At 46.5% G+C, this 22,235-nt stretch overlaps 3 protein-coding genes across 3 annotated transcripts; 1 reads left to right on the plus strand and 2 right to left on the minus strand.

Moving 5' to 3' along the window:
* Positions 1–2,055: 2,055 nt before the first annotated feature.
* On the plus strand, positions 2,056–10,218 carry ACADVL (acyl-CoA dehydrogenase very long chain). The gene is made up of 20 exons (XM_023502775.2): positions 2,056–2,232; positions 2,430–2,496; positions 2,860–2,922; positions 3,032–3,104; positions 3,209–3,273; positions 4,164–4,298; positions 5,033–5,177; positions 5,566–5,695; positions 5,853–5,978; positions 6,288–6,486; positions 7,131–7,235; positions 8,035–8,121; positions 8,283–8,345; positions 8,499–8,600; positions 8,685–8,782; positions 8,867–8,939; positions 9,037–9,109; positions 9,224–9,296; positions 9,376–9,451; positions 9,535–10,218. Exons 1-20 carry the CDS (start codon positions 2,171–2,173, stop codon positions 9,673–9,675), a joined length of 1,956 nt encoding a protein of 651 aa, XP_023358543.1. The 5' UTR covers positions 2,056–2,170; the 3' UTR covers positions 9,676–10,218.
* Positions 9,975–17,021, minus strand: DVL2 (dishevelled segment polarity protein 2). Its single transcript, XM_003768788.4, has 15 exons — positions 16,559–17,021; positions 14,907–14,976; positions 14,410–14,555; positions 14,147–14,256; positions 13,835–13,970; positions 13,636–13,726; positions 13,381–13,450; positions 13,089–13,228; positions 12,928–13,004; positions 12,643–12,710; positions 12,314–12,442; positions 11,974–12,105; positions 11,693–11,872; positions 11,058–11,276; positions 9,975–10,927 (listed from the first exon to the last, which is right to left on the minus strand). Exons 1-15 carry the CDS (start codon positions 16,753–16,755, stop codon positions 10,497–10,499), a joined length of 2,196 nt encoding a protein of 731 aa, XP_003768836.2. The 5' UTR covers positions 16,756–17,021; the 3' UTR covers positions 9,975–10,496.
* Positions 17,022–17,333: 312 nt separating this feature from the next.
* Positions 17,334–22,132, minus strand: PHF23 (PHD finger protein 23). Its single transcript, XM_003768782.3, has 5 exons — positions 21,893–22,132; positions 20,507–20,538; positions 20,223–20,315; positions 18,540–19,383; positions 17,334–18,367 (listed from the first exon to the last, which is right to left on the minus strand). The coding sequence occupies exons 1-5, from the start codon at positions 21,924–21,926 to the stop codon at positions 18,153–18,155; spliced, it is 1,218 nt and encodes a 405-aa protein (XP_003768830.2). The 5' UTR covers positions 21,927–22,132; the 3' UTR covers positions 17,334–18,152.
* Between the last annotated feature and the right edge of the window lie 103 nt (positions 22,133–22,235).

A 22,235-nucleotide genomic window follows, 5' to 3' on the forward strand; every position in this document is an offset into this window, starting at 1 on the left:
GGAGGGTGGGGGAGAGGGAGATAAAGAGGGATTAGGGAGACAGGATTCCGCGTCTCTAGCTTGCCTGCATTAGGGGAAACTGATGGCCTTGGTCTCCCTTTAGGGTGGTTTTTAGGAGGCAGGGATGAAATATGACTATTTCCAGGACTCTATAGAGCCTGAAATATGAGAAACAGCAAAAAAAAAAAAAAAAAAAAAAAAAAAAAAAAGGGAGGGATGTAGAAGAAAGTGGCTACTGTATGATGGAATGTCAATATTACGTTTGACTTGTATTACTTTCTAGATCCAGGGCTCTATTGTACTACCCTAGAACTTAAGTTTCTTGCCCAAGTTCAATTCTAATATTTCTTTTCCTTCTATACCATGGCCAGCTTCTCTCAAAGACAGATTTCCCTTAAGGATTCTAACCCAAATCCCTTACCAGACTATCACAGACAGCATCTTCATAATAATCCAGGATATCTGTCATAAGGAACAAATATGAGTTGCCAGTCATCTAGTTCCACATATTTTTGCTTTCCCTAGATACTATCCTGAATACTACTACCACTATCACCCCTTTTCTCTAATCAATCTCCCTCTCTCCCCCTCTCTCCCCCTCTCTCCCCCCGGCCCGGGGATCCAATATTTTTAGTCCCTCTGCTACTCACCCAGCAGAGCCTGGAAGAGGTCACTATGCAGCACTGCAAGGAGGTAAGGTGCCCATTGTAAGAGTGGGGGAGCCAGAAGCCAAAGGGCCGATCTAGGAACTGGAGAGATGAAGATAGGATTATTGGAGTTGAAACAGAGACAAGAGTATGACCTAGAGAAATACATGCTGATCCCTTCACAATCCTCCATCTCTCTGTCCCTCTCACCCAAGTCATATATAGAGGAATCCCAGGTTACAATTTTCTTTCACCCCTAGAATTCCAAAGCCTCCCTCCGGAACCCCGGTACCTAACCTCCTGGTTTCTTTGGCATGTTTCCGTCATTTTAATCTTCTTAATCCATGAGGATTTGAGTTAAGCTGCCTTCTCTACCCAACCAGATTGTTAAATTATGTAATTACTCCTTCCCAAATCCTTAGGCCTCCCAATTCCCTTGTTATAGGTGTTCCCTCAGTCTACCTAACCCCCAATCAGATATATTTGTAACATTATGGATGTCTCACTTAGTGGGGAAACATAAGGTAAAGGACAAGGATCCTCTCTGGAAGAGACAATCAAAGAAAGAACAAGGAATGACTTGTTAGACACCATATAGAAACTACAGCAAAAAGGATTCAAATTAGACTCAGGAAAGACATTAATTTAGGGCTTGAAAAAATGGGTTGCTCAGTGAGGATGGATATTGCTAGTTATTGACGGGCTTCTCATTTTCATCTCTAATTCCCAACCATGGGAAGAGAGGGGTCCTTATACTAAAAAGACCTTACTAGTCCCCAAAATGATGTGTCCGGAGCTTTTGTAGTAGCGGTGCTAAAATGACACCGTAAGTTCCTTTCAACCCAGAGTTTTAAATTTCAAATTAAAGCCATAGGAACTTCTTATGTCTAAAGGGGGATGTGTGTGAAAAAGAAATACATGGAGCAGGCACAGGTACACACTTAAAATTCCACTGATTCCCATCGTAGTTGTATTTTTGTGTGTATGTCAGTCTTGGATGTGAATGGGATTGTGTCAAGACAAGAGACTAAATACAAAAGTACATCTGACCAAGCCTCTCAAGACAAGCTAAGCCTAGATTTACTTTAGGACATCTGGGATGTCGTTTCTCCAATCTCAACTACATCTCTCTAATTTTAGCTTTTTACCTTCTTTGCAGTGTCCATCTCTCCCCATTACATCTCATTTTCTCCTGTTCTTATAAGACATAGATCTGGGCCTTAATGGAAAACTGAAAGAAGGAGACCCAAGGGTTACACTTGAATCCATTGTTAAGGCGAGAAAACCCCGGGGAAATGGGGAAAAGGAACTAAGAACCACATCTCCCAGCATGCCATGAGTGCAATAAGCTCCACCTACCTCCCCTAGTTGTATTATGGGTGATGAGTCAGGGGTAGGGCCGGGCAGGGGCTGGGCAAATCCATCTAGCGGGAGTGGGGGAGGAGAAGTGGAAGGTCAGAGTCAAGAGAGGAGGTGCGTTTGGGAGGAACAGGCCGGCAGGAGGCACCGAGCTGGAGTTTAAGATGCAGACTGCAAGAATGGTCCACAAAGTGGGGCTCCAGCTGCTGAGACAAGGGAGGGCCAGGTGTGTGATGGAGGATAAGGGGGATCTGAACAACCGAAAGGCAGGAAGGTCTTCTCCATCTAACGTTCTCGTGGCTACTCGTTCTGAGGAGTTCGGTGAAGGGGAAGGAGGAAGAGTTAGCATGGGACAAGAGTGACAGCTGGGAATTTGGGGGGGAGATAGGGTAAAGGGGTCTCAAAATTAATCTCCTTGCCCAGGCCCCAGAGCTGGTGTTCATTTTGGGGCTTGAAGACTGCTCGTAACTTCGCCAACAAGGCCACAGAGGTAAGCTTGGAGGGTGTGTTGGACTAGGCTGGGTGAGAGGCTGGGGGGCTCCCCCTGGCTGCCTGCTGGGTTCAAACTGTTCTGAGTCACCTGCTCCTGTCTGGCCCTGAAATTGGGGGAAAGGTCATGGGAGAAATTAGGGTAAAGGTTACAGAATCTACCTTGCCCCACCCATCCCTTCTTAGAAACTTCTCTTTGCCTTTGGAACCCCTTAATCTTTTAACTCTTCTTTTATGGGGACACAGATCTAGAATTAGGAGGATTCTCAAAGGGCTTGGTTTCCTTATCCCCGATTCTCCTACCCTTCCCCCATTCCTACCCCTAAAGCTACCAGTATTTTATTTATCCTTCCCTTCTCCATAGGTGGTACTTGACAAAACAGGTTCTGTTTCCTCAGCAAAGGACAAAGATACCCAAAATGAGATGGTAGGCACCACCTGAGTTGAGTGATTTGAGGGGAGTGGCATTAGTATTAGGGGAATAGTTCCCTTTCTTCCATTTAACTTCTTTATATTTCCCCTTTTTCCTGTCCTAGGAGTCCAAGTCATTTGCTGTAGGGATGTTTAAAGGACAACTTACTACAGAGCAGGTGTTTCCATATCCTTCAGGTAGACTGTATTCCTCTAATAGGCGGTGGGAAGAGAAAGAAGGTCAGCTTTCTTAGGGTGCTGTCCCATGTTAACTGACTCCCCTCCTCCCCTGACCTTTATAGTGCTGAATGAGGAGCAGATGCAGTTCCTGAAAGAGCTGGTGGGGCCCGTCTCGCGATTCTTTGAGGTGAGGGTTGTGGATGGGGGTGGCTAGATTGGTGGCTGGGTCGGCTGAGGGGAGGGTAAATGCTATCATGTTTACACCGAGGTAGAGATGGAATCCTTACCAAATTTGTAGACAAGCTGAATCAGGGAGGTATAGTTAACATTGGATGACAAAATGAGGATTCAAAAAGTTCTCTACAGACTAGAAAGAGGGACTAAATCTAAAATGTCATTTAATAAAGAAAATTGTTACATCCCACAGACTCAGAGTTAGCTTCATGAGGACAGGATTAAGGAACTATGGTTAAAAACAGTTTGTGTGAAAAAAAACTCTGAGGCATTTAGTCAGCTACAAGCTCCGTTGCTAAGTATGGAAATATTAGTGACCAAAACCAGATCTGATTATAGAATAGGAGAATAGGAAACATAACATCCAGACTCATGGAAGCCCTGCTCTGCTTCATCCTAATCAGTCCACATATGAAATTTAGTGTTTAGTTCTAGACACTGTGTTTTAGCAAGGACAAGCTAGACTATGACCAGAAGATTGGGGAATCGGGGAGGTGAGGAGGGGTTTTAAAAGCACAGGAAACCATGTCATATAAATATAGTTGAAGGAAATAAGGACAGTTAACTGCCAGAAGAGATTTCTTAAAGTGCAGGGAAACACATAATGGCTGTCTTTAATTTGTCATTATGATAAACTTAATAAGCATCAACAAACATAAACATTTCTATAGAGAAAGAAGAGGGGGTAGGGAAAGGATTTATACAGCTTGCTGTATAAGTCAACATATTATGTATGCCAGGGGTATTGTTGAGGATTCTAGTATACAAGTCTTTCCTAGATGGCTTCTGAGCCTTCTCCAGTGTTTGAGATTTTGTGATCTTGTGGTTTTCTCTCATATCTAGGAGGTAAATAATCCTGCCAAGAATGACAGCCTAGAAAAGGTGGAGGATTCTACCATGCAGGGGCTAAAAGAATTAGGAGCATTTGGACTCCAAGTGCCCTCTGAGCTGGGGGGTGTGGGCCTTTGTAATACCCAGGTAAGACTTTCTACTTCATCCTTGATCCCTCTTTAAGTCAGAGCCTCCCATTCCCTTACTCTTCCATATTTCTATATTACCTTCTATGACTATTCATACCCTTTAGACTCTTTTCTCTTATGCCTCTAGAGACTGCCATACAGAATTGCAGACAGCTTTTCTGTCAAAAGGGAAGAGACTCTTCTTGAGAGGGGTTTTGTGAGGCTTAAACTAATTTTACCACAAGACACTGAAAAAGGATGATTAATAAGGACCATGATCCCAGGAAATGGTCCAGTATTGCAAAAGCTGAAGCAGAGGGAAGAGGTGTCTCCCCTAGCTGCCCTTCCCTCTGCTCTTCGAAGTACTTTAAACCTCTCTTCTTTTCAATAAACTTCTTCTTAGTCTTGAAACTCAATCCTTTTTCTATTTCATATAAGATCATAGGTTTATAGGTTTTGAGTAAGTTTTGAGCTGGGAAGGACTTGAGGTCTCTTTCCTTATTCTATTCTAGGTGTCCCCAAGTCTCTAGATCTAGAATGAGACATTTTTCAGAAACCTCATCTTTCTCCTTCTTACCCCTCAAACTTATTTTAAATACGTATAAGCCAAATCACATTCATCTTCTACCTACCATTTGTGACTCTCTGCTTTGTGTTCCCTTCCTGGCTACTCTGGGTTGAGGGGACAGGACATAGAATTTTTGGTTGCTGCCCCAGCCAGTTAAGGTAAGACTCAGTCTCTTTCCTACCCAGTATGCCCGCCTTGTGGAGATTGTGGGGATGCATGACCTTGCTGTGGGCATCGTTCTGGGGGCCCATCAGTCCATCGGTTTCAAAGGTATTCTGCTCTTTGGCACTGATGCCCAGAAGAAGAAATATCTCCCTAAACTGGCATCTGGTAGGTGAGACTAACAGAAGGGTTCAAAATTTGTTCAGCTAGAATGTTTTAAAAGCCTTCCCGAGAGCTAGCTAGTTCTCACAAATAGTCAGGGACTCATCTTTGGGATGGAGGAGGGGGGCCATACTATTTAGGAGTCAAAGGTTAGATATTACTGAAGGAAGAGCTCTAGGTAGATAGGAGGTCTATGGGACTATTGGCAGTTTAGGGGTAATGCTAAAAACTGTCAAAGACTGCTAGGATGAACTGAGGTGATTGTGAGAAGATGAGGGGCCTGATGAGGGAATTATTGAGGGGTTGGGGCTGAGGACTAAAGGAATATTGGGATTTGGAATGGGGTTGCAAAGCTATTTCTCTTTTCCATAATGACCTCTCTTTTCCCTGACAGGTGAGAACTTGGCAGCTTTTTGTCTAACAGAACCCTCAAGTGGATCTGATGCAGCTTCCATTCGAACTACAGCTGTGCCCAGCTCCTGTGGGAAGTACTTTACCCTAAACGGCAGCAAGCTCTGGATCAGGTGATTAACCTCATCCTGTTCTGCTGGCCTCGTATCGCTGTCCCCCTTGTTATGTTCTATCTGGCTCCTTGCCCCTTGGAGCCTCTCCCTTTCCCATTTTTTCACCTCTCCCTCTACTCCCTTTATCCTGATTCTGTGCTTCCTCATCCTTCCACAGTAATGGGGGTCTGGCAGAGGTCTTCACAGTATTTGCCAAGACACCAGTAAAGGATGCATCCAGTGGAGCAGTGAAAGAAAAGATCACAGCTTTTGTGGTAGAAAGGAGCTTTGGAGGAGTCACTAAGTGAGTGTGTGTAGAATGGGGGCAGGAATTGGGGGAAGCAAAGGAGGGGGATAAGAGGACAAGATTGGGAAAATATGATACCTGGGAATCCAAGGTCAATTTCTCTTTTCAAGCATGCTAGAAACTATAGTTTTAGCACAATATTAAGTCAAAAGGGTAGGCAGGCTAGAGCTATCAATATGTTGAGAACATATCTTAGTTGCTTACCCAGCCCCATTACTAGTCTGATTCTGGGAATTATAGAGTTTTTAGATATTCCTGCTTTTTCTAGTCAGTCACTTCTTATTTTCCCATTCTCTACCAATGTAGTGGGCCTGGTGAAAAGAAGATGGGAATCAAGGCTTCTAACACAGCAGAGGTGTACTTTGATGGGGTGCAGGTGCCTGCAGAGAATGTGCTGGGGGAAGTTGGAGGTGGCTTCAAGGTTGCAATGCATATCCTCAACAATGGAAGGTTTGGCATGGCTGCTGCTCTTGCTGGCACCATGAAAAGCATCATTGCTAAAGCAGTAAGTCTCCTGATATCCGTGATCTGCCAGTCAAAATGTTGCTTTCAGGCCTAATTTGAATGGATCTTCCTGACAATCCTCTACTCCCAATTCTTCCTTGCCTCAAACACCCAAGTCCTTGGAATCAGCTCTAGCTTTCTTGTATTTGATTCTCCGACTGCAACTTTAACATGAAGGGGAAAAGGGAAATACTACACATTTATATAACACTCATCATAGCTCAGTCAATATGCTAAGCCTTTTACAAATATCATCTCATTTGATCCTCACAAGAACCCAGAGAAGTAGCTCCTATTATGATCTGCATTTTACATTTAAGGAAACTGAGGCAGACAGAGGTTACTGACTTACCTGAAATCACAAAACTAATGAATATCTGAGGCTAGATTTGAATTCAGGTCTTCCTAATTCCAGGTCCAGTATTCTATCTACTGTGCCACCAAATGTCTCTGTGTAGCCTGACCTCCATAATGAGACTTTCTGCCTGTTCATAAGATCTTATCCCTTAATTCTTTTGTTTGGAGGAATAAAAGTAGACAGGTCCAGAGAAAAGCTAGGGTGAGATTTGGATCAAAGAATAATGTTCTTGGGTATGTATATGTAATTGTTCTCTGGGTTTCTAGTGTATCCTGTCTTTGCTTCAGGTAGATCATGCTGCCAATCGCATCCAATTCGGGGACAAAATCCATAACTTTGGATTGATCCAGGAGAAGCTAGCTCGGATGGCAGTACTGCAGTATGTGACTGAGGTGAGGCTTTCCATCAAAGATTTAAGGGCATCTAATCTCCTTTGTTCCTGGGACACTGAGCTAATGGTGTCAGCTACTCCATAGACCAATGGTTCTCAAAGTGTGTTCCAGAGAATCTTGAGGGTCTCTGAAACCGTTTCAGAAGATCTTCAAATTCAAAATTAGTTTTTTATTTTAACTATGATAAGCCTCCATACAGATAATTCACATAAACAACTCTTTGAAGAGATCCTCAATCATTTTTAGTGGAAAAAATGAGAACAAAAATTTGAGAACCATAATTTGGGACCAGCATCCTTCAGTATGCCAAGAATTAGAATTTAATTAGTTGAGGATAGAGAGGCTTAAAGGTAAAAATTTGAAATTTCCTTAATGGATCCCCTCCCTCTTTGGAAAGCCATGGAAAAGAATTTGAGGGATTTTTGAAATGGTGAGAGACCCTGATTCTGTAAACTTGTATTCTAGTTATTCTGATGTGCAGACTGATGAGATGGTGGTCCTCTGACCTTCTCCAGGGTTAGAAAGGCACCTAAGAGGGGGGTATGCCTTTCACTAGACACTTGGTTTTCATTGGAAGTTAAGTACAATTCTCAATGAGCCCTGGTATGCTAATTTATATGGGTTCAAAATTGCCTCCTACCCCTTGGAATTATAATTTGGTTTGTCCCAAGACATGGAAAAAACTTTTTAATGTTTTTTTGGTTTTTTTTTTTTTTTTTTGAGGGGAGTATATTTTGTTTGGGAAATTTCAGAGATGAACCTAGTCTTTTCTCTCCCGTTTCCAACCTTATTGTCTCAGTCTATGGCTTACATGGTAAGCTCCAACATGGACCAGGGATTTAAGGACTTCCAGATAGAAGCGGCCATCAGTAAAATCTTTGGCTCGGTAAGGCCCTGAGATGTGCAGGTTGAACAATGGAAGCAAGCGGGGGAGGGAGGGGAAGAGGATATACTAAGTGTACAGGCTGAGAGGGGTATGTGGGGTGGGTGAGCAAGCCTGGGTAAAGCATAAATGACTAACCCTATCTCTGTCCTCTCTACCCCTAGGAAGCAGCATGGACAGTGACAGATGAGTGTATCCAGATCATGGGTGGCATGGGCTTTATGCAGGTGGAGATCCCCAGCTCTTCCCATAAGGGTCTATGGGTGGAAATGGAATGAAGCCATGACCAGCCCCTGATTTTGGACAAATTACAAGTTGATTCTAAGGGTGGGAGGAAATAGTCTGGTCTTATGATACTGTCCCTTGTCTTGTCTCTCTAGGAACCAGGTGTGGAAAAGGTACTTCGAGATCTTCGTATCTTCCGGATCTTTGAAGGAACAAATGACATTCTGAGGCTGTTTGTAGCTCTTCAGGGCTGTATGGTGAGATAGGGAACAACTGGGGAGAGAGTGGAATGGTATGATTGTAGGCTCTTGTTACTCTATTTCCACTTCCACCTCAAACAGGACAAAGGAAAGGAACTCACTGGTCTTGGTAAGGCTCTGAAAAATCCTTTTGGAAATGCTGGCCTTCTGCTAGGAGAGGCAGGAAAGCAATTCAGGCGGTAAGGAGGTGGGGCTCAGATGAAGGGAATAGGGGAGGCTAGAGATTTGATACGAGAGTTGGCTTAACAGTATCTCTCTTCCAGTCGGGCAGGTCTAGGCAGTGGCCTGAGTTTGAGCGGGATTGTCCACCCAGATCTGAGTCGGAGTGGTGAGCTGGTGAGTAAAGGACTTAAGGTAGAGAAATGAGAGTGGTAAGGAATTTGGGAGTATGTGTGGACTCTTCTCACTCCTTATGCCTTTCTTCCCCCTCTAGGCAGTAGGAGCTTTAGAACAATTTGCCACAGTAGTAGAAACCAAGTTGATAAAGTTCAAGAAAGAAATTGTCAGTAAGTAAGAAGAGATTGTCAATAAGTAAGAGATTGTCAATAAGACACCAAGAATATATTCCCCCCAATCACCTTTATCTTTCCATAAAGAGACTTCCTCTATCTCCTCTCCAGATGAGCAATTCCTCCTGCATCGATTGGCAGACAGTGCCATTGACCTCTATGCCATGGTGGTAGTACTTTCAAGGTAAGAAGAGGCTAGCCAGATTGGGGGCATGGTGTAAAATGGACCTAATCCTTTTCTTACCAACTCTCTCATACACCAGGGCCTCCCGATCTCTGAGTGAAGGCCATCCCACAGCCCAACATGAGAAGATGCTCTGTGACACCTGGTGTATAGAGGTGAGGGCTGAGTGTTTCAAGAGAACAGAAGTTAGGGAAGGAACAGTAAGTAATCCTTTCTTTATTCCTATGTTTTCTTCTAGGCAGCAGCCCGGGTTCGGGAAACTATGGCCAGCCTGCAGTCAGACCCCCAACAGCACCAGCTCTTTCGAAACTTTAAAGGCATCTCTCAGGCAATGGTGGAAAAGGGAGGTGTAGTTACCAATAACCCCCTTGGCTTCTGAGCATTCTTAACCTCTTTCTAACACTACCCCATATGTGCCTTTTCTTTGGCCAAAGCCAAGGTTCTCATTTCATCCTTTCCTCACAGTAGCCAGGCCCTTAAGAGAGAGGGGGGATGGCTTTGAGGAACCTGAAGCAGTCAGGCCTGTTTATCTTCTCTTACTGGGGAAGGACTTAAAATCTTTATTTCTGCCTTGATAATGGATTTTTCCTCCACAAAAAAAGTAAATATTTTGAACCTGGAAAATCTTGTGGGAGATGTCTCTCCAAATCTCCTTTCTTGGAGCTAGAGATCTATTATTGCCAAGAAATAGCCAGTCAATAGGAAATTCCCTCTATTGCTTTATTTAGGGTTTTATACACAAAAGTCTAAAATAAATAGCAATATAAGAAGCTACAGAACCCTTGCTCTGGGGCTCTTGAATTCTAAAGGCAGGTAGGAATAGGGTCCCCACAACATCCCAATCCTTTCTTACTCCCCAACCACTTGGGTAAAGACAAGGAAGGATTGTTACAGGGCTACTTCATTTGAGAAAAATATCCTTTTTAAGTATCAAAAAGTATAAGAAAGTATCTCCCCCCCACCCCCCAAAGTTTATTATATAAAATTTTCTGTGACCCTATAAAGAGGATCAGATCAGGCACTACTGATGGTGGTAACTCCTTGGCTGGGTTGTCATAAAAAAAAAATCATATTGGATCCGATGGTGTCCAGTGGCAAAAGTGAGTCTTGGCTACAGAATGTGAGAAAGGCTTACTCACAAGGTAAGAATTAAAATCAAGACAGAGATAGTATAAAAAACTCCAAGTGATAGAAAAAGTTCTACATGACATCCACAAAAAACTCACTAGGGTTGCCCATGGCTAAATGGAAGCTCTGGCGGCTGGCAGTTAGCTCAGGCGGTACAGAGCCCAAGTCACGCACAGGAGGTGCCCCAGGAGGTTGAACTGCTGGAGGTGGTGGGGGAGGCATCATAACTACCATCATGGGATTGTATGGTAGGGTCACTCCAGAGGGTGGCCCATAGGGATGGAGAGTAGGGTGGGAACGAAGGCTGCTGCTACCCCCACCTAGTCCCCTGGGTGGAGGAAGAGTGGCATCACTGGAATCCCCACCCCAGTGGAGGCTGCCAGCACGGCTTGATGGTTCGGATTCACTCCCACTGCCTGATTTGGACTCTGGACCCCGATCTTCTGGTCTCCCTGTCCGTCCTATTCCCCCATCACTTCTCGTAGACCCACTGCTCCGGCTTCCTGAGAAGAGGGGGTAGAAAGATTTAGAACATCCACAGAAGCACTGTGATGCTTCCCTTCTAGTCCCATTTACATTTCTAAGTAACCAACTCTCTCCAGTCACTCCAAGCCCACTTGATATACAACTCACCTTCACTATGCTGGCTTCCGGCACTGCCCCCTCCATAGCTGTAGGATGAGAGCTCATGGTAAGGGGGAGGCTGGGGGCTGTAGGGATGTGGGGCTGGGTACTGGTAGGAGAAAGTAGGCAGCAGGGGCCAAGGTGTGGCCCCAGGCAGGGGAGCCAATGTGTCCTGGTCGGAAGCTCCACTTGATCCATCATTATCATTCAGAGACAAATTCACAAGGTCTGAAGGGAGGGAAAGAACACTCTGGGGTTCAAGAATCTAAGATCTTCAGCCTCTGTGCTATGAGAGCTGTTTTTTCAAGGGCCTGTTAGAACTGGGATGGTTGGGACCAAGGGAGGAAGATTGTTGTGCAAATCCAACTTTCTTAAGGACTTTCCCTCCAACAGGAAAAGAATCAAGAGAACTAGAAAGGAAACTGGCCTAATAATGGTCAGACAGGTTTGGGATAGCAGAGCTGGGATTTGAACCTAGGCCTCTGTGTCCAACATTCTATTTGCCCTTTACATTGTGTATCTGTCCCCAACCCCAAGTGAGACTTATGAATGTGAGGGACAAATGTTGAGGCAGGGATTCTCAATCAGGAAAGACTGAACATTCCCAGGTAGATAAGTAATAGAAAAGGAAGAAAATGTCTTACAGCTTTCACATCCCCCACTGAGGTCCCCGAAGACATAGTAACACTGTTCAGAAAAGGTGATCTTGTTGACAGTATGCCGGATGAGGCCTGCCTTGAGCAACCCACTGGCATATTTCCTTGCTTCCCGCCGCTCAGGGAACCCCTCTACGTGGTGGTAAAGCCAGTCCACTACATCTGAGCCTGTTATAGACAAGGATGTCTCAGAATATCATAAAAGGCAACATGGACCCCAACTCCTCCAGCCAGCTTCAGCCCTCCCTTCTTGAGCTGGTTCTCCTTACCCAGAAAAGCATTAGGGATAGTTATCTTGAGCCACATTCGGTCCCGGACCTCCAACCCAGAGTCGGGGGCTGCCATGGCCTTGGTCACAGACGCCATGTCTGTGTGTATAGAGAGGCTTCGTCCTTCACAGCCTGAGGGGGAAAAACATGCATGCTGAGGACAAGGGGCTGTACTTATGTGTCCCAGGAAGGGGCAGAAGAAAATAAACTGAGGAAATAAGTCAGAAGGACATGGCATGGTTTTGCTAAGCCAATGGCCATTACATCCTTCCAAGGGTTCTGGAGTCAGGACTTGGGCTTCCCTTGTGGGGAAAGACAATACCACCAAATAAGGCCTTACCATCAGGCAGGGAGGAACCTGAAGTTATGGTGCTCATGGAAGAAGAGCCTGGGTAGGTAGGGAAGGCACCAGTGAGTGCTGCTGAATGAGAGACCCAGGCAGCAGGATCAATAGGCTGGATTGGCTCATCTTAGAGAAATGGGAGAAAGAATATAACAAAAGAGCAAAATTGGATCACTTCACTTTCCAGAGGCATTTGGTTCACCTCTAAGGGTATATATACTTCCTACAACTCCTCCACTTCCTTTCTCTTTAAAGACCCAAGATTCTCCCTGTTTTCCTAAACTATTAGATTTTATGCCCTTCCTTCCAAAAAAGAGATCACTCACTTCTAGGGAGTGTGAAGTAAGCCTGAGGCGAGGGATCCCAACACTTGGCTACTGTTAACACAATGGGGCTGTAAGAGAAGAGGGCTAGTCAGTCTCATGGAAGGACAGAATATAAGATAGGACAGTTGAGAGGCAAGCTAGGATGGGAAATTAGAACAAAAGGCTATGGAAAGAAAGGAAGCTTTCAAGGGAATAAGATACAGAAGGAGGGAGCAGCAATAGTGGGGAAGAGAAAAACCACAGGAGAAGACTACAAAAAGTGAGAGATCTGGTTCTTGGCCTCACCCAGGCTTGTGCACAATCTCTCTCAGCACCCGTACAGCATCATCATTACTCATGTTCTCAAAGTTCATGTCATTTACCTGGAGGGGAGTGTTAGAGAATAAAGGTGAGGAGGTAGCTAAGGACCCCAAGGAAGGGGGGAAAACCTGTGCTACTATGCACACCTGCAGTAGCATGTCCCCTGGTTCAATTCGCCCATCTGCAGCCACAGCACCACCCTTCATGATAGAGCCAATGTAGATGCCGCCATCGCCACGTTCATTGCTTTGGCCCACAATGGAGATGCCCAGGAAATTGTACTTCTCTGTGGAGGCATTTTGTTTGGCAGTTTGATTCCCCATCCCCCAGAGACTCAGATGAACAAGTCCCAATAAATAGCTACAAATCCCAACAGTCTACCTCCCATATACAACCTCCTCCCATTCTAGAATCCCAGACTTCCGATTGCCCCCATACCCATGTTGAGAGTAACTGTGATGATGTTGAGAGACATGGTGGAATCCGTTACACTGCTGAAGGATGAGGTCTGTGGTGGGGAGAAAATAAGGACAATGAAGTTTTTTATTCCCTTTTCTAACTAACCACCTCTATAATCCTTAGCCCCATCATCTCCATTTCAATCAAGACATATGCAGACCCAGTTTTTCCGTTTCCCAGTTCTACCCATTAGTTTCCCTCAGAGACTCCCTCAGAGGTGCCTGGCCACATCACCCTCTCCAGTCGAGGTGGTCGCTGTTTTCTCCTCCGCCGGTGTCTCTTTAGGAGTCGGGAAGCACTGCTCTGCTCTGTGGAGCTACTGAACCTAATAAGGATAATGTGGGCAAAAAAGATCAGGGGTCTAATGGAAACAGTAAGCTGAGGAGGAAAGCAAGCAGTGTGAAGTCAGATTGGGAAAAGATAGAAGCCATACCTGCTCATAGTATCATCCTCATCTGAATCTCCCAGGCTGGTATTCTCTAATTCACTAGTTAGAAGAGTAGAGGAGCTCTCATAACCAGCCAGGTGCCGCTCCAGGCGGGCAGAACCACTAGGTCGATGGCTCCCACCTAGTCAGATAAAGGGTTTTAGAGGGCTGGATTTGTGCTCCAGGGAGATCCAAATCTAGTTTCCTGTGTCCCTGGTTCGTTCTTTGCCTTTCATTGCTCCCTTTAGGGATTCAGATGTGCAGACTACATAAACCATGCCACTTTTTTTCAGAATTTAGGAGTATGATTGCCCTCACCAACGTGATCGATGCTCTCTCTCCTCCTGGATCGCTCCCGTCTCAGTGATATCACTGACTCTGTTTCTGTCTCAGGCTCCAGGTTCTCTCGGCTACTAGATACATTAGGGCTAGAAAAGGAATGGGGTCGGGGAAAGGTGTAATGGTGATAGGATTGTTTTTAAAAGCAATGCTTATCAACAAGCCCCAGAATCTGACTAGAACCAAACCCGTTTTCTCTTTCCCTCCCACTCCCATCACCAACAAGACTCCCCAGGACTCACTGGAATGATGGAGGCCTTGAATCCCCTATGCCACTAGTCCTCTCAGGAGGCAGAGGAGGCAATGGCGGGGGTGGAGATGCGGGTTCTGGCCGAGGTTCAGAGGCTGGGGGGTTATTCTCTGGCTGTGAGCTATCTGAGGACACAAGCTACAGATATGGGGAACAAGGATCAAAAAATTTTATTAGGAAAGGTAAGAACAGAATAAAAGTTCTGGTGGGGAAATAAAAGGGAGGAAGAGGGGGATGAGGCCAAGGAAAACCTGGAAAGGAACCCAAGATGGAAAAATAAAATCTGGAAACCCTAACAAAAGAATCTCAAGACACACACAGAATGATTAAATTAGGCTTTATGAGACTAAAAAATTATTTTGAGGAAGGGGACTAGGAAAAAGCGAAAGCCCCTAGGCAAGGGTACAGGCAAGTAATCAGAAATTCCTTTTAAGGAAACTGGTGGGGTTAGTAATGTTGAAGGGCCCCCCACAGCCTAAGCTACCATACCCAAGAGACCACTCTCCCATTGAAACAGGGCAATCTGGCATTGTCATCTGAAATCTCTTCCTTCACCACTCTGCAAGGAAATGGGAATAGAGTTAACAGGGCTAGATAAAACATTACCATTTCAAAGGTTCTGTTTTCGAACATGTCAGTCTTCTTTCTGAAACTCTCCTAATTGGGTGGGGAAATGGGGCCTTTTAAAGAGGTTATCATTTCTCTTCTCCAATCCCTCAATTTGACAACAATCTAGCCTCCTATTACTAGGTAGGAATCCTCTCTCCCTCCCTTTCCCTCCCCCAGTAATTCTTGCTATCTATATCCTTTTACTTTTCTTCCCCACCAAAGTTAGGAACTTGGTAATTCTAAATGTTTCTTGTGTCTACTTGAAACTCGTTAACCTTCAAGAATCATCCACCCAAGCTCACTCAGTCTCATTAAACTATATTTGCCCTATGCCAAGACTTGATCTATCCATTCCAGTTAGGTACATATTGATCCTTTCTTTTGCCCTTCCTGGCAGACACCAAACCTTTGCTGATATATGTCCCTCTTATTTTCCAAATCCATGACTCTCCTTAATTTCCTAATCTATTCCAATGGAAATCCTGACGGATCTCAGTTGTCCCCATCTTTCATTCCACCATTATCTTACTGGCACTTGTGTCTGAAGCTCTGTCCAGGCAGTGAATGTTTTCCTTCCCGGCCCCCCCTCCTCCCTATGTCTAGAAATCCTTTCAAATAAATGCCATCTACACTTGGGTTTCTGCCTGTGTCTAGATGAGTACCCCATCCTAACAGCCAAGGGTGGGACTGTGTTTCTCCCATCAGTATGGGAGACCCCACACCTCACTGGATCCCAAACTCCAAAGGAATGACAACTCTCCCTCTTTTTGGTTTCCCCAGCACAAGGTACTAGGAAGACCCATTAATCCTACAACGTTCAAATTTCTTAATCCTTCCTTCGCCTTTGATCCAGGCCTTTATGACCATAACTCCTTAGTGATCAAACTGACATTGGCCCCTAACTGTATATCCTCCATAACTTGCCTTTCAGTTTAGTATGTTTAAGGAGGCCCAAATACAGCCCAAACTAATTCACTTTGACTATTCTCTCTCTGGGATTTGCTTTATCAAAGTCTAGATTCCTTTTAAGATAAAGAGACATTCCCTAGCTTCAACTCTACTATAGTCCAGGCAATCCTCATCATCAGAGTAATAGTTTACCACGTTGGATCTTGACAATAGGTGTAAGAAAAGTAGTGCAAACATCATCACATAGAAAGTGTGGAGAGAAAACTAGATCAAAACTAGAGATCTGGATTCTATTTCTGGCTCTGACACTTAATAATTGTGTAAATGGGCAAAATCAATCTCAGTGCCTCAGTTTACTCATCAGCAAAGTCAGGTTTAATTTTAAGATCGTTCAAAAAGATACTAAGACTTTTGGGACGCGCCGTATTATTTCTCGACCTACCCTCCCAAAGTTCTTGGAGCCCAAGTGCCATCTATCTCCAGCTATAACAAAGCGGAAAACCGAGAACAACTCAAAGACTCGGATCGTCCCGCCAGGGTAAGGCAGTGGCCCCTCGGACCCCGCGCCACCACCGCCGCCACGCCTCCCGGCCGCTCGGGCGGGCCCTGGGCCCCGCGCTCACCCGAAATCCTGGTCCATTGACTTGAAGTAGTATTTGGCCCCGGCGGGGCGCTGCAGGACGCTCTTAAAGTCTCCCAAGGTGATGCGCTCGGCCGGGACCGGGATCTTGACCAGGTACGGAGTTTCCTCTTCGTCCAGATGGTAAATCACCTTCGTCTCACCGGCCCCGCTAAGTCCAGCGGCGCCGCTGCCCGCCATGGTCCGTCCGCGTCGCCCTCCCCGCCTTGATGCTCCCCTCTCCCACCAGACCGAGCCCAGAAGCCTATGCCGCCGCGCTTGCGCATACAAGCGCCTGGCCTAGCCAACCGAACCCAAGCAGACTAGGTGAAGGGAGGAGGGGGCGGAGCCCGGGCTCGCTCTCCTCCACACCCCACACCAGCAGTACTTACACCTTCAAAGTGAACGCCCTCCCGGCTCTTAGCCCTCCAACCCAGCCTCACGCCACACACTTCCCACTGCCGCCGCCTCACGTGACGTGGTGCGCCTCACTTCCGGCTTCTCGGCTCCCTAATCACGTGAGGACGCCCCACAATCTGCCTACCCACGGTGCTGCTGTTTCTTCCCTCACCTTCAATCTCCCAATCCCCAGTCAAAGTCCCGCCCCTAAAATTATCCTCAGCTCCCACTGAAGTCCAAGGAATAAGACAACGCACATTTCTTTACAGACCACCAACCCTCTTGTACTTCTGTCCTCATATATCCTCATCGTCCTGTTCCCCCTCCTCTCTGCCGAGAAGAGACCCTCGCTGAAAGCCAGCTGCTAGAGATTTTCCCACTTATGGTCCAAAGAACTATATTTGAATGTGTAAACCAGGAAACCTCAGGATCTGGGTCCTTTCATTGTACAGAGCAGCAAACAGTTTAGTTTTCAGTATTGGGGGGGAGGGGAGCAGGGGGAACATGATAATCTAGCACTGCTTTCCCTTCTCTTCTACATCAGATATATACCTTCGAAGAAGGAAAGTGAAGGGTCACAGGGCTATAAACACAAAAGAGCCCACTTTGTTTTATTTACAAACACGCTGTATGTACAAGCAGCTGGCCAATATTATTAAAACAAAGAAGTAGGTAGATGATAGAAATATCACCTGTCCCACACAAAAGACAGAGACCCATGTGTTAACCTTCCTTTGGCCACCTGAGCCAAAAGGTTTTCAAAAGGAAAGAAATGGGAGAAAGGGTTCAAGAAAATAAAAGGTAAGAATCCAAACAAATGATGGAAGAAAGGGGTAGGCAATGCTATGTTACACTAGAGGTATAGTCAACTGCCTCACCCCACCCTGATTCCAGCCCTAGTTTGGGCTGGTGGATATGGGAGTAAGCAGGATCAACTGGCAGAACAGTGAAGGGATGAAGTAGGGAATCTTAGGAAGAGGGACACCTTCCTGTTCAATGGATCAAAATTCAAGTCCTAAAGGCTTGAGGGGAAAAACCCATTCATTCCCAAGCAAGCCTTTCTTGAGAATCCCCACCTCATAATAGGACAGTGTTCAAATCCCAATGGATCAGTGACAACATAGGGACCCCATCTTGGTGGTGATGTCTCTGGGAAGAGTTCCAACTTGAAGTAGAAGAGGTTTGGGGTGGGTCGGATCTTAGGGCTCTCCAGGCTTAGAGAGACCACTGGACCGACGGGCCTCTGGTCGCAACTCCTTGCACTTCTGGCAGTAAAATATATCAGGGACGTTGGTCTTCTTAATCTTAGCACATGAAAGATGGATCCATGTTCCACATAAACTGCACTCAATCATGGGCCTCCCTGCAAAAGGCTTCTGGCAATAACAGGTGATCAAGTCCCATGAGTCATCGCCTGGGAGAAGGGATGTTTGTGATCAGTTTCTGCCAAGGACTCATAGTCTACAGAAATTCAAGCACTCCCCCATCCCAAAAAACCCACTACTCCCTTCAGAGACAAAAGTATATGTCCTTCTCTATTCCCACCCCATTCTCCCCAGTATATTTCCCTCAAACACCCTTCTTACCTGATTCTACCATGATGTCCTCATCCATTACCCGCATTTCACCCTCACTGGAGCTCCCATCCCCATCCTGGCTTGTCTCTGTGCTCCCCACTTCCTTGGCTTCACTCTCTGTAGGGATACCTCCTGGTGGGGTTGAGGTGAGGGGCCGAGGGGCCTCAGGGGGTGGAGGGAGTAAAGAAGCTGGGGCTTCACCCCCACAACTGCCTGCTACTGCTGTTGTCACTGCTACTATTTCATCTTCTTCCTCCTCCTCCTCGTCTTCCTCTTCTTCAGAGTCTGTGTCACTGGGAAGAGCTCGAGGGGGCCCAGAAGGGGGGGGTCGATCCCCCCTCTCCGGCTTTTTCAACTTTCGCTTCTTACTCTTCTTTATTCTTGATCTCTTTTCACCATCTGCAGGAGCTGAGCGGGGCCTCCGAAGCACTCCAAAGTTTCCTCCCCCACCTGGCCCCAATTTTCGGTTCTTTCGGTCCTTTTTTCGGGAAGGTTGAGGGAGATCCTCCTGGGAAGCAATGACAGGGGTAAGGGTAGTAGGGGGCCGAGGAGCATGTGTTGGGGGTGCAGGGACCAGAGGGGGTGCCACTTTGGGTCCATCCAGATCAAAGAGAGAGTCCTTAAGCTTCATCTTCTCAAGCAGTGTAGCATTGTCAGAGGCCTGCAGTCGAGGAAAGGTGGGCCCTGGTGGAGGGGGGCCTGCTTGGGCAGCCCTCCTCTTGGAAGATTTTGCCTTTTTGACAAAAGTCTGGATGGTTCGAAGGTCTGAAGGGGCTGAATCCCAGCCATCACTATCTGCAGCACTCTCTCCCCGAAATGGTGAGCTAGAACCAGAGGCTGGCCAGTCACTTTCCTAGGGGTGGGTGGGAAGGGAGGGTTAAGTATTGGTGCTCTCTTTCAACAAAATTCCAACTCCATTCCCCACACCTTCGGACTAAACCACAAGCAGGTGCTAGACTAGTTGTCTAAAGTCTGAGACTCTTGCAAGTTAAATTTTCCAAGTTCAACCAATTCTCTGCAAAGGCCAACAATCCCCAAACACCTCTTTTGCTTCCAGAACCTCTATTTCCCCCCCACGCTCTATTATTTTAATCTTAATCATATTAATAGAAATAACCATCCACAGTAGACAGAACTCTTAAGGTTTGCAAATGGAATTCTTTAAATAGACAGTTTAAGTATCATCCCAATTTTATAGATGCCTGTGATCACTGCTAATGATTATCTTGGACAAGATTTGAGCCAAGGATTCATGGCACTAAATGAAACACCGGATACCTTCAATCTTCTTACCTCTACTCCCCCCACAAGATCCCAAGAGTGCCCCCAAGAACCTCAAAAACTTTTCCAGCATACTCAAAATTCCAAACAAAACTAATATAACCCAAATGTCCTATTTCCCTAATTCTGCCCTACCCCAACTAGATGCATTAACCTTATCTCCACTAATTCTAATCCTCTTGAATCCCCATAATTTCTCCATTTTCAATATCCTTCAATTCTCCATCCTACCACATCTCCCAACTCCAGATTCACCTATCCATTTCATTCTTCATAACCTTCTAGACTTGTGAAACTACCCCTCAATTCTGCTTTATCCCCTCCAGTCTTCCTAAATCTTACTTCAGCCTTCCCTCCCCCTTCCTTTTTATCTAAATCCTTCATGTCCCATTCCCAAGATCATTGCCCTACCTCTTTGCTGGAGGGAATGTAGCCAGCATATGCCAAGACAAAACTGCAAAATTTGTTGAAGTCTTCAATTGTTCGCCTTCGTTTTTCAGGGGGCTATAGAAAAAGAATATAAGGATTGGGATGGAGCAAGAAAGCAGACACTTGGATCCCCAAAGGGTACAGTGGTCCAGAAGTAAAGTCCCTTGAAGTAGAACTGGGGTAGCAGGGGAGAGAGAGGGGAAGAAATTTATATGTCTTGTTCCTTAATGGGAGGTTAGGTTGGAGTAGGAAGGGGGGAATCTCACCTGGGCCTCTGGCTTCAAGTTCGGAGGAAGATCTGAAAAAAAAAAAAAAAAAAAAAAAAAAAAAATCAAAAGAGCTATGTCAAGGGACTGCAAAATCATACATATCTTTCCCTCAACATTATTCTTCTTTAAGGACCCCACTTTCTCTTTTCTCCATTCCTTCCTACAGCAGTGAGGCCTGAGAGATTCTGCTTCTATTTTCTTTCCAAGTAATCTTCCCTAGCTCATTGACCAGTCTTTTAAGACTGGCTTGCATTTGTCCTCCCATATTGATGTTTCTACGGGTTCTACTCTACTTTTTCCATTGTTACTCTTCTAGGCCCCAAGAACTCCTGGCTTTTCTGTTGCCCTTTATATGAAGCTCCCACTCCCCATCCTTTGGTTGGGACACTCCCACATATCATCATGTTCTGGGTCCAACTATTCTATTCTCTGGGTTCTCTTTTCAGACCAGTTCAAAGCTCTGAGGTTTAGTCTAGCTTCAAAATACCCCTCCTCTCCTCCTCATCACATCTCAAGACCTCATTCTCAAGCCTGGACATGCAGCTTACCTCCCCCAACTCAATTAGAAGATTCCCTAGGTCCTATTCTTTAATTTGTAGACATTCTGCTTAGTATTCTGTCCATACTCTATCACTATTCTCAGACTCAATATTTCATACCTCAAAACTCTCTACTCCCTCTAACCTTCTCCCATTTCCCGGCTTCTCAGCTTGGGGGTGTGTTTAGAAGGTGAAGGAGGCCCACCCTTAGGCTCCTCTTGTTTTCAGCTTCTCCCTCCAGCCCATTTTCTCCCAGCTACAGTCCCCTCTATTAAGTCCTGGACAAGTCTCTAGTTTCTGGTCCTCATGGCTCTTCCAGCCCCTACCAATCAACTCCCCGGCTCCAGTTCCTTAGCCACCCTTCCCCTCCCCCAGCAGCTCCCAGACTCCAGTCACCTCCCTCCCCCTCCCAGCAGTTACCCAGTTCCACAGCACCCCTCCCCCGCAGCAGTTCCCCATCCTTTCTCCTCCGGGCTGTTCCTCAACTAACCTGGATCCCCAAGCCCCCCAAAATTACCTGGCTCCGCACCTCCAATTTTATCCTATTTCACATTCACTTCCCATTCTTGAACCCCCTAACTGCACCCAGATCCACAGCAGATCCCCTCCCAGCCCGAAAAGCAGCACCAAAAGGCCGTTCCCCACAGGCTGCCCAGCTCCCCCCTTCCGGCCCAGTCCAAGGGCCCTCCCTCACCCCTTCCGAACGTCCGACCTCTCCCTCCAGTTCCTTCAGCCTCCGCTTCCCGGTCCTGGTATCCCAACTCATCACCCCCTCCCCCGGGGCTCTACGGAGCTCCCCGCCCCCCAAGTTTCCCAGTCACCAACTCCGGGTCCCCAGGCTCACCTTCGGGGCTGGGCTCCGCCATGGCTTCCAGCATCGCCACCGCACCGCCCCTCCCCCCACCCCCCACCCCCAGACTCCCGGTGCTGTCTCCGGTGCCTCTACAGTCTTCCACCCTCCTGAGACTGTCTCAACCCTAACCCCAGCTCAAGTTCGGGTTCCGTCCTGCTACCCTGTCTTCTCCCAAGCTCCTCTGTCCCTTGTGGTTGAACCGCCTGGCTCCTGCCGCCTCCCGCACTCCCGCCGGACCCCCCCCCCCCCCCCCCCCCCCCCCCCCCCCCCCCCCCCCCCCCCCCCCCCCCCCCCCCCCCCCCCCCCCCCCCCCCCCCCCCCCCCCCCCCCCCCC

Source organism: Sarcophilus harrisii, chromosome 4, assembly GCF_902635505.1.
Source record: "Sarcophilus harrisii chromosome 4, mSarHar1.11, whole genome shotgun sequence".
NCBI classification, from domain to species: Eukaryota; Metazoa; Chordata; class Mammalia; order Dasyuromorphia; family Dasyuridae; genus Sarcophilus; species Sarcophilus harrisii.

What these genes read in the sequence shown, in the direction of transcription:
- ACADVL (XM_023502775.2), top strand. Translation starts at nt 2,171, where the DNA reads ATGCAGACTGCAAGAATGGTCCACAAAGTGGGGCTCCAGCTGCTGAGA. An exon ending in TAGCTCTTCAGGGCTGTATG is followed by an intron (nt 8,601 to 8,684) that starts GTGAGATAGGGA and finishes CACCTCAAACAG; the next exon opens with GACAAAGGAAAGGAACTCAC. An exon ending in GTTCAAGAAAGAAATTGTCA is followed by an intron (nt 9,110 to 9,223) that starts GTAAGTAAGAAG and finishes TCTCCTCTCCAG; the next exon opens with ATGAGCAATTCCTCCTGCAT.
- DVL2 (XM_003768788.4), bottom strand. Translation starts at nt 16,755, where the DNA reads ATGGCGGGCAGCGGCGCCGCTGGACTTAGCGGGGCCGGTGAGACGAAG. An exon ending in CAGTGGGGGATGTGAAAGCT is followed by an intron (nt 11,277 to 11,692) that starts GTAAGACATTTT and finishes CCCTCCCTTCAG; the next exon opens with ACCTTGTGAATTTGTCTCTG. An exon ending in CGGAAGCCAGCATAGTGAAG is followed by an intron (nt 10,928 to 11,057) that starts GTGAGTTGTATA and finishes CCCTCTTCTCAG; the next exon opens with GAAGCCGGAGCAGTGGGTCT.
- PHF23 (XM_003768782.3), bottom strand. Translation starts at nt 21,926, where the DNA reads ATGCTGGAAGCCATGGCGGAGCCCAGCCCCGAAG. An exon ending in GGCGGAGCCCAGCCCCGAAG is followed by an intron (nt 20,539 to 21,892) that starts GTGAGCCTGGGG and finishes TTTTTTTTTCAG; the next exon opens with ATCTTCCTCCGAACTTGAAG. An exon ending in ACTTGAAGCCAGAGGCCCAG is followed by an intron (nt 20,316 to 20,506) that starts GTGAGATTCCCC and finishes CTTTTTCTATAG; the next exon opens with CCCCCTGAAAAACGAAGGCG.